This window comes from Yarrowia lipolytica, chromosome 1E, assembly GCF_001761485.1.
Source record: "Yarrowia lipolytica chromosome 1E, complete sequence".
Taxonomy (NCBI): domain Eukaryota; kingdom Fungi; phylum Ascomycota; class Dipodascomycetes; order Dipodascales; genus Yarrowia; species Yarrowia lipolytica.
In genome coordinates this window covers 2,064,669-2,077,845 of record NC_090774.1, presented here as the reverse complement: position 1 = coordinate 2,077,845, position 13,177 = coordinate 2,064,669, and the positions used below count along the sequence as shown (strand labels likewise).

The following is a 13,177-nucleotide window of genomic DNA, read 5'->3' as shown; positions in this document are numbered from 1 at the left end:
ATTGCCCTCTACTCCTAGGAGAGTCTGTACCCTCTACAACCGCCCTCTCATCTCCTTCTGAGAATGCCACTCGAGAATCCTGTGCACTAGCATGTCCACCTCCTTGGCGGTATTAGCACTGTGAATGCACACCCGGACTCTCTCCGTTCCCTTGGGAACCGTGGGATGCACAATGGGTCTCACAACCAGCCCAGACTGCTGACAGTGGGCCGCCAGAGACCGCGGGTTGTCGCAGAAGACTGAAAAGATGGCCGACCGGGGCACAGGAGGATAAACGTGAACTCCAGTGTCCTTCAACCCCGTGGAAAACCGCTGCAGATTGTCCCATAGTTGAGTCTGAAGATGTGCTGCTGCCTGGGTTTCCAGAAGCTCATAGGTGGCCTGAATGATGAGCAGATTCACCTGACCAAGAGCAGTTGTAAAGATAAAAGAACGAGCATAGTTGATCAGATAAGATCGAACCACGGGATGACATAAAATAATGGCTCCATTGGCACTCAGAGCTTTTCCAAACGTATGGATTCGAGCAAATACCTGTTTCTCCATACCGAGAGCACACACCAGACCTCGTCCCTGGTCTCCAAGTACACCTGTGGCATGAGCTTCGTCCACCACCAAAAGAATCTCTCTGTTCAGACGGTCTGAAACGTCGTACAGTTGTCTCAACGGAGCTGTATCACCATCCATGCTGTATACAGCCTCTACGGCCACAAAAATGTTGCCTGATTCGCCCTTGTACTGGTTCAAAACCCGCTCAAAGTCCTCCACGTCATTGTGCTTGAAAAGAACCCGTTTCTTTGCCCGACATTGACGCATTCCTTCATGAACACTGGCATGGATCAACTCGTCGTAAATGACTATATCCTGAGGCTGAGGAAGACAGGAGAAAAACCCCGAGTTGGCGTCGAATCCAGAATTGAAAATCAAGCCAGACTTTGCTCCATGGAATGCTGCAATCTGACGTTCAAGACCCTCGTACAGTGCACAATTTCCATCCAAAAGTCGAGACCCTCCAGAACCCAGAGAAGAGCTGGTTTGGGCGCAGAAATCCGCCACCTTGACACTGACGCTGTCTTTGAATGGTTGATACTTTCCGAGCGACAGAAAATCGTTCGAAGAAAAATCCACCGTCGACTCAGGATCCATGACCGTCAATTTTCGGAACCTGTTTTTGTGCTTTCGCGACTCAAGAATATTTTCCAGTTGCTTGAGCATGTTGGGGATGTCAAAAATGTGTTGGGAAAGAGATCAGGAGATGAAATGCGGTTATATAGTGCTACTGAGTGGATCCCTGGCACTTTCTCCACTCGGTTAAATTTCGGGGTAAAAATTAAGGTTGTCGTGACTCAATTGAGTCGTTCAGTTGAGTCACGGTGAGTCGCACGGATAAAGCAAGCTTATGTAAGCAATGCCATTGGATGGCCAAAAAATGGTGGGTCGGCCTACACATACACTCTGGGAAGAACAAAAAAGAAGCAGGAACTTCTGGTTTACTCCGATACGGGGAATCGAACCCCGGTCTCCACGGTTCTCAACTTGAGAGCGTGATGTGATAGCCCCTACACTATATCGGACCGGATGGAGTTTGGCGGGCGCTTAGACGAGTTAGATGTGTTGTTTGGGACAGTATTTAGCTGAAATTTGGGCTGAAATTTGTGGATAGCTTTTAAACACACGCTTGTATATATATTTATCAAGTTTTTTCAGCTCCCAAAGCCAAGAATTACTTCTTTAATTACTTCTTTTGGAGGGTCTGTTTGATTGCAACAGAAGATAAGAGAGAGATTTATGATGATGTGTAGTTGTGAGTGGTATGGAAGAGTAATGTAGGAGACGATTGTAGCACTAAAATCAGTATGAAATCACCAGTTTGAGAATGTACTTCTTATGTACTCATCATCATCATCAATTGACCTTTGGAAGGTGCTATAATCTACACAATCTGACTAGCTCCATCATTCAATGATAAAGGATCATGAAGAAGATGTATCTTAGTTGATAACATCACATTTGACGAAATTGGATCCCCGTGACATTATAAATAACTGTTTTATTTCACGAACCCCCCACGAAAAGTTGGTGATTTTGGTACCGTTAAGATCCCCTCGTTCTTCTGATTGTTATTTTCACATCCAATATGCCATTTATACCCTTCAGTGTCCACTAGCAGCCAACATACATTTACGGTAACAATTTCCTAGATATATCAGTTGGCATTGTACGCTCGACCCACACGTTCTTCCCAAATACCACATTGAGCTCTTCTCGCCGTCTTCATTCCAGGTCACGTGCGCTCTCGGCCGACCGATCCGAGCCTGCATTTGTGAGCCGTACTGATAAGGGTGGAGGAAATGGGTTAGGGTCAGCGTTGCGGAATGTCTTTAAGAGCAACCGTGTTTCCGAGTCCATGTGGTGGGTTGGTTCTGTGCCGCGATAGTTGCCGTGTATATAAGTGTGGTTGTTTCCCCCTTGCTCTTTTCCTCCTTCTCTTACCCCTCACAAGGGACACTAAAGTGTCAGGGCTAGTCTGACTCATTAAGCTCGTTGTCTGCAGTAACGGTAGTCCCATACCATACAGTTGAAGTGAAAAACTCCACTAGCAGAGTACGCTGCAACAATTTTACGGACGCTACGGACCCTCACAACAGTTGCATCTGCCCAAATTCGCCGGAAAATGGACTTCACTAAAGCCGACACCGTTCTGGATCTCGCCAACATCCGAGACTCGCTGGTCCGAATGGAGGACACTATTGTCTTCAATCTGATTGAGCGGGCTCAGTTCTGCCGTTCCGAGTTTGTGTACAAGGCCGGCAACTCGGACATTCCCGGCTTCAAGGGCTCTTACCTCGACTGGTTTCTGCAGGAGTCGGAAAAGGTGCACGCCAAACTGCGTCGGTACGCTGCCCCGGACGAGCAGGCCTTCTTCCCCGACGATCTACCCGAGGCCATTCTGCCCCCCATCGATTATGCGCCAATTCTGGCACCCTACAGCAAGGAGGTGAGCGTCAACGACGAGATTAAAAAGATTTACACCGACGACATTGTGCCCCTGGTGTGTGCTGGCACTGGAGATCAGCCCGAGAACTATGGGTCGGTCATGGTGTGCGACATCGAGACGCTGCAGGCGCTGTCGCGACGAATCCACTTTGGCAAGTTTGTGGCCGAGTCCAAGTTTCTGAGTGAAACCGAGCGATTCACCGAGCTCATCAAGAACAAGGACATTGCTGGTATTGAGGCGGCCATCACAAACTCCAAGGTGGAAGAGACGATTCTGGCCCGGCTGGGAGAAAAGGCACTGGCCTACGGCACAGACCCCACTCTCCGGTGGTCGCAGAGAACCCAGGGAAAGGTTGATTCCGAGGTTGTCAAGCGAATCTACAAGGAGTGGGTGATTCCACTCACCAAGAAGGTCGAGGTGGACTACCTGCTCCGGCGGTTGGAGTAGCGTGTGTTTTTTTAGCGAAGCGAGAGAATACTGACGGGGTATACGGACATGTAGTATTTGAATGTGCAATACTACGAGCATGCGGTCTTCGGGTACCCTCGATAAGACGATCGAAATAGTACATTGAATGTGAAAAACGGTATGGAAGCGGTATTGTAGTGCTGGACAAATGTTACACTGAAAGAGATATGAGAGAAGGCAGAAACTCCCTAGTAAGAAACATATACTTGCTAATGAGTACTAGCCCTCTTCAACATTATATACAGCAAATAAGTCTTGTCTCGTTAGCTCATAGACTGTCATAATCTTTATATGTACAACACACATCTCAACAGCACACTCTCAAGGGGCCAATTTCCATCCGATGGGCGATTAAAAGACCTCAATAGAACCCTCTCGCTCCACAGATTCGAAGAATCATCTCCATTTCCCTCTGCTATTTGTACTTCGTTGTTTATGGTGCAATTTGAGCATGTGCTGCAACCGTCGCCCTTGTCCACCCGATCAGCCTCTAAACTGCACATTAACCACTCTTGTTCGGTCTATCAATCATTAATATACATGTGTCTATATATATATATCATCTTTTGTCTCCTCGTCGCTCTAACCCATGGCTCTGCAGGCAAGCTCAAAGGCGTAGAAGGTGCAAGCGTTGACGGGGGCGGCTCGCAGCATGGTGGGTCCAAAGCCCCGGAAGAAGCCCTTGACGCCCTGGTCTCGCAGAATCTGCTTGGCGCAGTCAAACGAGTTTTTGTACTTTCGCTCGGCCGGGAAAATGGAGTCGGTCTGCATCTTGGACTTGATCACGTCGATGGGATAAGCAGTGGTCCACATTCCGTAGCCAGCACCGGCTCCGTACATGCACAGCTTCCAGCCGGGGATGTCTTTTCGCTGGCAGTCCTTGAGGGCCATTTCTCGCTTCACCAGAGCCTCGAAGGTCAGAAAGTACATGCCCATACCGTGAGACTCTCGCACAAGAGTGGGCATGATGCCTCGGTAGATGCCCTGGATGCCTCCGGCGCCGTACATCTTCTTGATGCAATCAATGGGTCCGTTGAACAGCTTGTTGTCGGCCGTCTGGACCTGCAGACGGATACGGATCTGTTCAATGGGCGATGCCAGGAAACCGTTGGCAAAACCGGCCGCAGCTCCACACTGGTAAAACTGCCACGAGCTGAGCCGGGTGTCTTTGAGACCGAGCGAAATGTTCTGAGCACCAAACATTCGCTTCATGTACTCGTTGACCGAGAACTGGATCGAAACACAGGCCCCCACACCAATCAAGGGGGTCAAAGTGCCCTTGTAGAAGCCCTTGAAGCCCTCGTTCTTCATGATCTGCTTCACCACGTCCATGGCTCCCGAGTATCGGCCCTCAGGAGCACTCTGAAGACGCACCTTTGTGGTATCAAACGGCTGGCCCGAAAGCACCTGCGCCACTCCTCCACAGGTGCCGGCAATCAGATCCTTGACCACCCGGTTGTCGTCAATCTGGTTCTCGTCGTAGATCACGGGTTCTTCCATTTTGTGTGTGTATGAATGGCAGAGTCGTGGGTCTGGCTTGTTTTGTACCCACACCCATGCACACTTGCAAACACACCTCCACAACGCGCCTATATTTTCCAAAAAAGTTTTTTTGCATTTTTCAATACTAAGAGAAGCAAGAGAGAGCGAGCAAAAAAGAGGGGAGAGGACTGGACCATGTGCGCAAAAAGCAGTTGATAAGGTAGATCACGTGACTCTCCTCTCTACACCTTCTGTTCCAGCGGGTTCTCTTGTCCTCTCCAAAAATGCTCCCACTCAGTCTTCAGAAACAACTGCCGCTCGCTTCGGTATACCCCACCATCGAGGAGGGAACTTTAATGTCAGTTGCTGGGCTGTTTGGTCGAGTTTTCGGGGTGTAAATGTTGTCTTATTTGTATTTTGACTACATTATTGTTATTGTGTGACTTGTAGGATTCTGAATATGTTATTTTTGTCTGAATTGGAGCGTTATTGCGGTAGTTATTGTACTCCCTCGAAACGAGGCAAACGGCGGCTATCGTAACTCAATGTTGGCATGCGTCTTTTGACTCAGTGAAAGGTGCCAAAATAGCACGCTTTTATTGGATGACGAGTGACGTCACTGATAGATGATGGTAGGGAGGAGACGGTCACGTGCTGGAGATTTCCTGGCCACGTGACGTGTTCGGCTGTATGCGAACACATCTCGTTGTTTTGGAGTTGGTACTGTAAGCTGCATTGTTGAGGTGGGATTTTGTTGGGATTTAGTAATTGGGGTCAACTAATGTCAACTAAAAGTGAAACGGAGATGTAACTAAAAGTGAACGGAAGATGTAAGGCGGTTGAAGCTCGTTTTGTTTGGTATGTGGGTTAGTAAGGTCTTTATAATATGTTGCTACTAGTACTGCTGTGTTTCATAGAGATTCTCTTTCCATTCATTGACTGTATGTTATCAGTATCTCGAATAATTGCAAGACAGGCTTGATGTCGATCATGACCATGTACATGTACAAGCACATGTACTGGTGGAGGAACACAGAGTTGAAAGTCAACTACTTGTACTTTCATGTCATTCCCCTAGCTGGTTCGTTTCTTTCTGACACAACTTCTTCCTGTTTGTACAAGACCACCACTTGTTACATATTGGTGCGGTTTATGTTGCACAACTGACATTGTAAACACAACTGTCAGCGACCCAGGGAGTTGATTAATGGAGAACAAAAGCAAAATTAAAACCAGTCCTCAACTATCCAAATTTCCATCTTTTCCGTACTGTCTCCCCTCGTATTCTTGAGTTCAGACCATCGTCGATCACTGTTTCAGTCCCAGACTCCTTCCACGATCACCAAAAATGATGCCGGGACTTGGGCTTCCTTTTAGTGTCCGTCTTGGATATCCGTTGTAGCTTACTGGAAAGTCATCTGTCGAAAAACCAAAGAATTTGGGCTAGTGTAACACTCTGTATCAGACAGAGATGGGAGGCCTACAATGTCAAGTTTGGTCAACCTGAGAACCAACAAACGTCAATTAACTACTTGAAGCTACAAAAGAAGACACATGGCAAGGGCCACTCCAAGACCAATCTCGACAGAAGGCTTGGAGGCGTAGTTGGCCTGAGCAGGAGTCTCTCCCTGAGCAGGAGCCTGGGCAGGTGTCTGGGGAGCTTTAGGAGCGGCCTGGGTCTCTCCAGCCTTGGGTGCATTTCCGATCTGGCTGACCGGATGAGAAGGAGCCTTGGACTCGTCGACACCTCTCATGACGCACTGAATCATGCCTCGCTTGTTGATGGGTGTATCTTCGCAGTCGGAAGCGGCAACAAGAGACGACAGCAGCAGAAGAGGAATGAACATTGTTGTGAGGATAGGTGGTGTGGTTGAATCAATGACTCGAAGGGGGGTATATATCAACAGGCCGACAAATACAACACACTTTTCTATTCCATCGCCATTTATACCTCTTATGCCTTTTTGCATGTAGTATGTTACAACCATCTACATCTAGCCCATCTTTCTCAAACCACTGACTGCCTAATGGGCACGACTTGTAGCACTATCGGTAGTGGAAGTGCTATATTGTTCTATACGGAACGTGAACTAGTAACACCGTAACTCATCCTTACTTCTTGATATATCGTAATATCGTCGAGCCTCTCTGATGTACATATAGACCTGGCACATTCTTCCCCTTCTGGACTATAAAACATAGCTATCATCTATACCTATAGCACCATGTCGCGTCGCAGTGACATGGCGTGAAAAAAAGAAGAGCGTAGCGACTAATCTACCTCATCTACTGTCGTGTATGTGTTTACCACCATCTTGTGGTCTTGTAGACGGATCTTCTACGAACTTTTTAACCACTACGAAGTAGGACTCGTCCTCATCCTAGCCCTGAATACATCGCCACTCATTCTCCAATGCTACACAGGGTCAATTTATACTACACATTAACCCTCGGTCAATAGCTACATAGTTACCGCTCTCCTTCTTAGGAGACGGAAAAAAGCTGGGTCCGTTACAAGTACCAGCTTGTTTGCAATTCACGCTCCAACGCCTCTTCGCCCTTCCATGGCTAATAGACCCGCTTAGTCACTTCATTCATCAATCATATCTCATTATCATTACGTTAGTCACCAGACAATGCTCTCGTAGCGCTCATCCACCTCCTTCTGACTAGCAATATAGTCGAGCGTTCGGTCGAAAAACTTTTTGGGCGCCTCAATGTTCTGAGCATCATAGGCTCCGTCGTCGTTGAAGTTGTTTTGGATCACCTCCACCAGACCATTAATGTACTTGACCGTAATCTCCGTGTTACCGTGGTCAAAGTAGTAAATGTACCGGTTGAGAATCTCCACAAACAGCTGCACCTGCACCGCCACGTCCATGCATGCGTCGGCCACCCGCAGAGCTCGCTGAAGACACTCCAGCACCCGCTTGCCGTCCCGCACAGACGCCGTCCCGCTCTCTTCACCCTCGGGTGTCTCCTTGTTTTCGTCGTCGTCCTCATCGTCGTCGTCAACAGTCCACCACAAATGAGAAGCCATGTACACGGCTCGGCACTGGTCGGGCTTCTTGAGAAGCTTGCTGCCGTACACAGCCGTCTTGGAAATCAACAGCTTGTAGTTATCCAGAGAAAAGTTGCGTGTCTGCTGCAGAGCACTGACGAAGATGCAAATCGCCTGGAACTGCGCCCGTGAGTCCGAAACTGCCTCCTCATACACAGTGAACGCCTGCACAAAGAACTCGTACGCAGCTTCCTCGGCTCCACATTGGTCAGCCACCTGAGCAGCATCAACGTACAGACGGAGAGCGTACTCAGCCCGACCCGTGATAGAGACATCGGAAATGAGCTTGTGGATGAACTTGAACAGAGCGGTGGTCCGCTGCATCCAGTCAACAAACACAGACTCCCGGGCCTTGTATCGACGAGCAATTCGAAGCGTGGAAAACACCAGAGCGGGGTAGGTGTACTTTCGAAGCTGTCCTCCGGCAGAAAGCGCCTTTCGAGCAACTACAAGCAGCTTGTAGTGGGTGTCGGGGTCCTTGTGGTACAAGAGATGTACAACCTTTGCGATTTTGGCCTGGTCGGCAGCCACATCTTCAGACTCTTCGTCTTCAGACTGGGCAGCAGCTCCTCGAGGAACAATCAGGATCTGCAGCAGTCCAAACACACCTTCAGCATCGCCAATATCGGTGATATGGGCCTGCTCCTTGAGCACAGAGTCAATCACAGCAATGGCAACCACTCGCTGGGACGCGGCAGTCTGTGATTGAAGCAGTTCCAGGTACGAGGGCACCGACAGAACCGTCAACAGCCGGCTGTAGAAGTTGATAGGCGCCAGAACCATGGCCAGCAGCGCATCAACGGTTTCCTTGGAGGAGGTGGCAGCCGAGTCGGCAGCCTTGAGCTTTTCGGCGGCATGAGAAAAGATCTGGTCCAGAAACTCCAGACGCTCGGGGTAAGCATTCATGGAGAGCTTTGTAAGAGCTCCAAGAATGGCCATCTGATCTTCGAGGGGCAGATCCGGCCGGGCCTTGAGCAGTCCCAGAAAGTGGTCCCAAAACACCTTGAACAGGTCCATGGACGCAGGAATACCTCGATGGTACTCTTCGGTGTAGGGCGACGCAGAGGGGGCGGTGAGGGGGTCTGTGACCTCTTCATCCTTGTCCTTGCCCTTGTCATCTCCGTCCTTGTCGTTGTCAACAGCGTCGTCTAGGTGCGCCTCCTTCAACTGCTTGGCAACAGTGTTGGTTTCGTTTTCGGCTTCTCGGGCGGCGTAGGCAGCCAAACGTTCAATCATGGTGATGACGATTCGTCGGACGGACACTCCCGGGTTGAGGTTGGCAATGGTGTCGAGGAAAATGTCGAGGGTGGCGAGATGGAACTCGTCGGGGAACACCTGAGTGATAACGTCCAGCAGGTACTCCTGGGCGAGAATATCTCTGCATTGAACCACCTGTTCAAGAATGGCAGGCAGAATCGACTCGCGGTAGTAAGTCTTGTCGATGCCCTCGAGCTGGCTAAGGCGCACGAGATTGGAGCCCACGAGAATCTGCAGTTCCTGACGTTCGGCCGTTCGCTTGTCCCGCTCCCGCGAGTGGCCCTGGTGCTGCAGACGCACCCACAGCTTGTTCATCTCGATGAAATTGGTGATGACAAACTGGATGGAGTCCTGCAGAGAGCCCTTGGTAGCGGCGTTCTCATCTCCCTCAGGCAGAGTGGGGAGCTTGTCTCGGGATCGCTGCGACAGGTAGTATCGCAAAAAGAGACCTCGCACGGGATGCTGGACGCCTCGACACATCTCCATCATGTCCTTCATGATCTCCTTGACGGGAGCATCGTCCATGCCCATGTACACTGTACCCACGGTGATCATGAGATAGAGACGAGGCACAATGTTGCCTGCGTACTGGACCAGCTCGTAGAGGTCCGCCAGGTGGTGGGTGGGGTGGGAGTCCTTGAGAAAGGCGCCGAGGTACGCCAATGCGTCAAATACCACAATGTACAGTTCGTAGTACTGTTTGGGCGGCAGGGTGGACGAACGAAGCTCGGCCAAAAGAGTCGAGGCATGTTTGACAGCGTCCATGATTTTGCCCTTGTGTTCGAGACACCGGCGCATCTGCGACTCTTGCTGCCGCACCTCGGTCAGCGCCTCTTGCAACGTGTTGTTGGACATGTCAATTGCGTAAGGCGGTAGGTGGTGTAGGTAGTCGGTGTGTTTTATCTGATTATCTGTCGTGGCACTATGCAGTGGCAATGCCAAGCAGTGGTGTTGTGAGGGGAGGTTGTGAGTTCGAATCTGGGTGGTGACGAAAAGTGGTGCTTTGGCCGGCAGCGTGGAGAGTGTGTAATAAGCGCCTCGAGACCTTTTCAAGGCAATAACAATACCAAAATCAAGCCATATCTGCCGATTTTGCTTTACTAATGAGCATTTACTCGGTAGATCATGCCCGTCGAAAACTCAACTAAAAGGTCAACTGTATGTAGCCTGCCATCGACATAGAGATGGGAGCCGCTCGGACTTGCAATGGCATAAGAGGTAGTAAATACCTGGCAGTTGCATTTAAAAACACATTCAAAAGAACATAATTGCCCAATTATTGTATTTTTCTTGCTGTGGCATCTTATTGTAGACCCCTTGTAGGTGCTCCTCTTAAGTAACTCCTAACTAAATGAAGATCCGACTGTGATAGAACTTGTACAACTTTTTCGCACTCGTGACCAGGTTCTGTAACGGTGAATATGGACGTAAAAGTACCCACACACCCTGTACAGTACTATAGCCTGGAAAACCGTCCGAATATTGCCAGTTACTCTCTGATGGCCGCTTCTTGTTATCTTCCACTAATTCCCAACAAAACAGTCTATTAAAACTACTTACGCAATCCTCACTATGAGCCTATTTAAATTAGCTCTCGTGATATGAACACGTACCCAGTGTTAGTAAACCACTTTCAGAAATACACAGTGTAGATCAGTCAATTGGAGCAGAAAAGGGATAGTAGTAAGCCAACTAGATAACCAAACCGCTTGCGAATCACGTGACAAAAACCCCGCCCCCGGTTGCTTATGTAAAAAGCCCGTTTTTTTGCCTCCAAAAACCGCACCTCGGCATACGCGTCCTACACCCACCGACCCTGCATTGATCGACACCAGGGTCAGAGATTTAAGCGGTTTACGGCTGAAAAAGAAACCCCCGGCCTTGTGCAACTCTTCCTCTTACACCAACAACCACTTTCAACTCACACCATGCGACGACGAGCTACTATTCTGGCTGATCTTCAGCAGCATGGAGACAAGATCTCCTTCAAGCCCGGCGACAACAACAAGTCCAAGCTGACCGTGTCCGTCAACGCCCCTCGACAGGACCGCTTCTCGGCGCCCGTTTCTAACGCCGATCTCGACGTGTTGAACCACGTGGCCGATGTTTCAGTGGCATGGGGACGACCCAGTGCTGCCCAGCAGCCCGTGCTGTTTGCAGCTGCTTACGAGCCCGGTCTGCACGTGACCGTGGTCAAGAAGCAGGCGTCGGAGCCCCGCAAATGGGGCGAGGAGAAGCCCTCTGAGGCTGCTCCTGAGCTGGTGCACGTGGCCAAGTTCCTGGAGGAGCAGCTTGGTCTGCCTGTGGATCCCAAGGCCTTCATCGAGTCGCGATCCGACTACACCTACTACGACCCTCTTGTCGGTCCCGAGGCATTTGGCCACTTTGTGGACAAGCACTCTGCCTGTTCCGATGAGTCCGAGGAGTTTGTGAATGACCTGGACACTTTCAACTACGCCCAGAGTGCGTCTTTCCACATTGATCACGACAAGAAGGAGCTGGTGGCAGAGGTGACCATCCCCGATCTCGAGCACTACTTCAACCAGAAGAAGCAGCACATTTCGCGGGCGTGCAAGAACGACCGTCTGGAGGTCGGGATCTTCGATCTCAACAACCTGGCCACTTCCTACGCCTTTCGAGGAGTTGCCGAGCTCAAGGGCCTGCTCCATGACTCTACCAAGGAGAAGCCCCAAGAGACCTTCCTAGTGATCGAGCCTCGACACAACATCGGTGCTGGATCTGTGTCTGTGGACTTTGAGCGTCCTGTTGGTCTGCATCCCAAGTCGGAGCTCAAGCTGAGACACATTGCCATTCCTACCGATCACAATGACGAGAACGATGGAGTCAAACACTGCAGACTGTTTGCCAAGTACTCCGCCCCCTCTTCTATCTTCTTTGACAAGTATCAGCTTGCGGACCTCGAGAGAACCACCTCTGAACACCCCAACGGTCAAGGACGTCTTCTTGCGCTGTGGGGAGAAGCCGATCTTGAAGAACCCCGTTACCACACCGAGGGCTGGGGCTCCGAAGCTTTGGTTGAGATCTTCCCCATCACTGATGCTCCCGAGGGAACCCCCTTCAACCTCAACTTCACTCTTCCTCTGCATCTGCGGTACGAGGAGCCCAAGGAGGGAGAGACATACGAGCCCAACGAGGCCCCCTGGCCCCTGGTGTTTTGGGTTTGTGCAGAGACCGATGAGCAGTTGGCCAACTTCAAGCAATCGCCCTTTGACGTGACCCACAACTCGTATATGCGTCTGTTCCCCGAGGGAGTGTCTTACCACCATATTGGACCTCGAGAGGCCAATGGACGAGGATTCCCTCTTCTGTCCACGTCTTGGGGAACTCCCGTGGCTGACATTGATCGGTTTGCCGCCGTCAGAGACTACACTTCTATCATGATGGTAGCTGGTTTCCTTATGGTCACCATTGCTATTCTGCGAAAGGTGTTCCGAGGTAAGGCTATGAGTGAGGAGTTGAAGGAGAAGAAGGAGCAGTAGACGTGAAGACGTGGCCCGACAGTCTATCAGCTAAACAGGCCTGGATCTACTTGGGTTTAGTTGTATGAGTCCGTACTACTAGAAAGGATTATTGTATTTAAGAGTAATATTTGATTGATAAAAAGAATCAGACGTCAAACGACACGAACAACTGTCGTTAAAAGTACTGTAGCCAACTAAATCATTGTTGTCTCGAGTATACTGATACTCGTATTGTATTGAATTGTATATGGACCATCACTTGTTGAAGAAGTGTGTTTTACGCGTTGATAACACCGTAAGGCTGCTTGGACAGATTGAAGACATGTCTATCACCCGTATAGCGTACAGCCGCATAGCCGTATAGCCGTATAGAAACAGCACTGCCCTCGTATCCAGCCTTGTTAGCCTGCTTTTTCGACCGGTGCTGAA

At 49.9% G+C, this 13,177-nt stretch overlaps 6 protein-coding genes and 1 non-coding gene across 7 annotated transcripts; 2 read left to right on the top strand and 5 right to left on the bottom strand.

Moving 5' to 3' along the window:
• Positions 1–33: 33 nt before the first annotated feature.
• Positions 34–1,215, bottom strand: YALI1_E20766g (uncharacterized protein; the record flags this gene model as incomplete). The annotated part of the gene is made up of 1 exon (XM_504066.1): positions 34–1,215. The coding sequence occupies one exon, from the start codon at positions 1,213–1,215 to the stop codon at positions 34–36; it is 1,182 nt and encodes a 393-aa protein (XP_504066.1).
• A 278-nt stretch (positions 1,216–1,493) lies between these two features.
• Positions 1,494–1,574, bottom strand: YALI1_E20762r. Its single transcript has one exon. It is a non-coding gene; the product is annotated as a tRNA-Glu (tRNA).
• Positions 1,575–2,674: 1,100 nt separating this feature from the next.
• On the top strand, positions 2,675–3,445 carry YALI1_E20751g (uncharacterized protein; the record flags this gene model as incomplete). The annotated part of the gene is made up of 1 exon (XM_504065.2): positions 2,675–3,445. The coding sequence occupies one exon, from the start codon at positions 2,675–2,677 to the stop codon at positions 3,443–3,445; it is 771 nt and encodes a 256-aa protein (XP_504065.1).
• A 603-nt stretch (positions 3,446–4,048) lies between these two features.
• YALI1_E20729g (uncharacterized protein) lies at positions 4,049–4,966 on the bottom strand (the record flags this gene model as incomplete). The annotated part of the gene is made up of 1 exon (XM_504064.3): positions 4,049–4,966. The coding sequence occupies one exon, from the start codon at positions 4,964–4,966 to the stop codon at positions 4,049–4,051; it is 918 nt and encodes a 305-aa protein (XP_504064.1).
• Positions 4,967–6,486: 1,520 nt separating this feature from the next.
• On the bottom strand, positions 6,487–6,936 carry YALI1_E20709g (uncharacterized protein; the record flags this gene model as incomplete). Its single annotated transcript, XM_504063.3, has 1 exon — positions 6,487–6,936. One exon carries the CDS (start codon positions 6,934–6,936, stop codon positions 6,487–6,489), a length of 450 nt encoding a protein of 149 aa, XP_504063.3.
• Positions 6,937–7,574: 638 nt separating this feature from the next.
• YALI1_E20677g (uncharacterized protein) lies at positions 7,575–10,121 on the bottom strand (the record flags this gene model as incomplete). Its single annotated transcript, XM_504062.2, has 1 exon — positions 7,575–10,121. The coding sequence occupies one exon, from the start codon at positions 10,119–10,121 to the stop codon at positions 7,575–7,577; it is 2,547 nt and encodes an 848-aa protein (XP_504062.1).
• Positions 10,122–11,194: 1,073 nt separating this feature from the next.
• YALI1_E20666g (uncharacterized protein) lies at positions 11,195–12,766 on the top strand (the record flags this gene model as incomplete). The annotated part of the gene is made up of 1 exon (XM_504061.2): positions 11,195–12,766. One exon carries the CDS (start codon positions 11,195–11,197, stop codon positions 12,764–12,766), a length of 1,572 nt encoding a protein of 523 aa, XP_504061.2.
• Positions 12,767–13,177: the final 411 nt, after the last annotated feature.